Here is a 505-nt window from a genome sequence, read left to right as displayed (position 1 = left end):
GGGCACTGTCAGAGGGTCAGTGCTGAGGGAATGTGTTATTGGAGAAAGATGTGTTCAGGGGAGTTCTCCCTTGTGTCTGGCTCCATTGTTTACCCCCCCAACATCACCCAAGGTAGATAATCGGGCTCACTAACACGCTGCTGCCTGAGGGAGTTAGCTGTTACACAAACACAGCACCTGACCGAACCATTGTGTTGCCTTCAAGGAGATGTCGCAAAGTCGAGAAAGTCTCTCTCTTAAAAACACCACCTTTTCAACTGATGGAGATGGCTCAGATCCTACAGTCAGCCTGGGGGTGGGCTTAGAGGCCGGGTTGGGGAGGGAATGTTACAAAAGGCTCCAGTGATTGGGAATCTTGAGGGAGGGAGCATTTCTGATCGCTCGAAACAAGCATCGGGGCTGGGGCTGGGGCTGGGGGAATGGTCAAACAACAACCGCGCGATGGCTTCCACAGACGGTCAACCCGCGCTTGAAATGCGTGGAGCACTGGGCGGGGGGGTTGGGC

The 505-nt window shown here is 54.7% G+C and overlaps 1 protein-coding gene across 3 annotated transcripts in view; it reads left to right on the top strand.

Annotated features, from left to right (window-relative positions):
• Positions 1 to 6: 6 nt before the first annotated feature.
• LOC122545870 (tetratricopeptide repeat protein 9C-like) overlaps positions 7 to 505 on the top strand; it is a 3,779-nt gene continuing 3,280 nt past the window's right edge. The window contains exon 1 of one of the 3 annotated variants that reach the window (XM_043684762.1): positions 7 to 15. Coding sequence is in view for 1 of the 3 variants with exons in the window: in XM_043684760.1 (XP_043540695.1) it covers positions 209 to 295 (87 nt within the window). In the remaining 2 variants the exon portion in view is untranslated. The other 2 variants (XM_043684761.1, XM_043684760.1) reach the window with 2 other exon arrangements.

Source organism: Chiloscyllium plagiosum, unplaced genomic scaffold, assembly GCF_004010195.1.
Source record: "Chiloscyllium plagiosum isolate BGI_BamShark_2017 unplaced genomic scaffold, ASM401019v2 scaf_13709, whole genome shotgun sequence".
NCBI classification, from domain to species: Eukaryota; Metazoa; Chordata; class Chondrichthyes; order Orectolobiformes; family Hemiscylliidae; genus Chiloscyllium; species Chiloscyllium plagiosum.
Note: the sequence above shows the minus strand (reverse complement) of the source record. Positions and strands in the feature narration are given on the sequence as shown.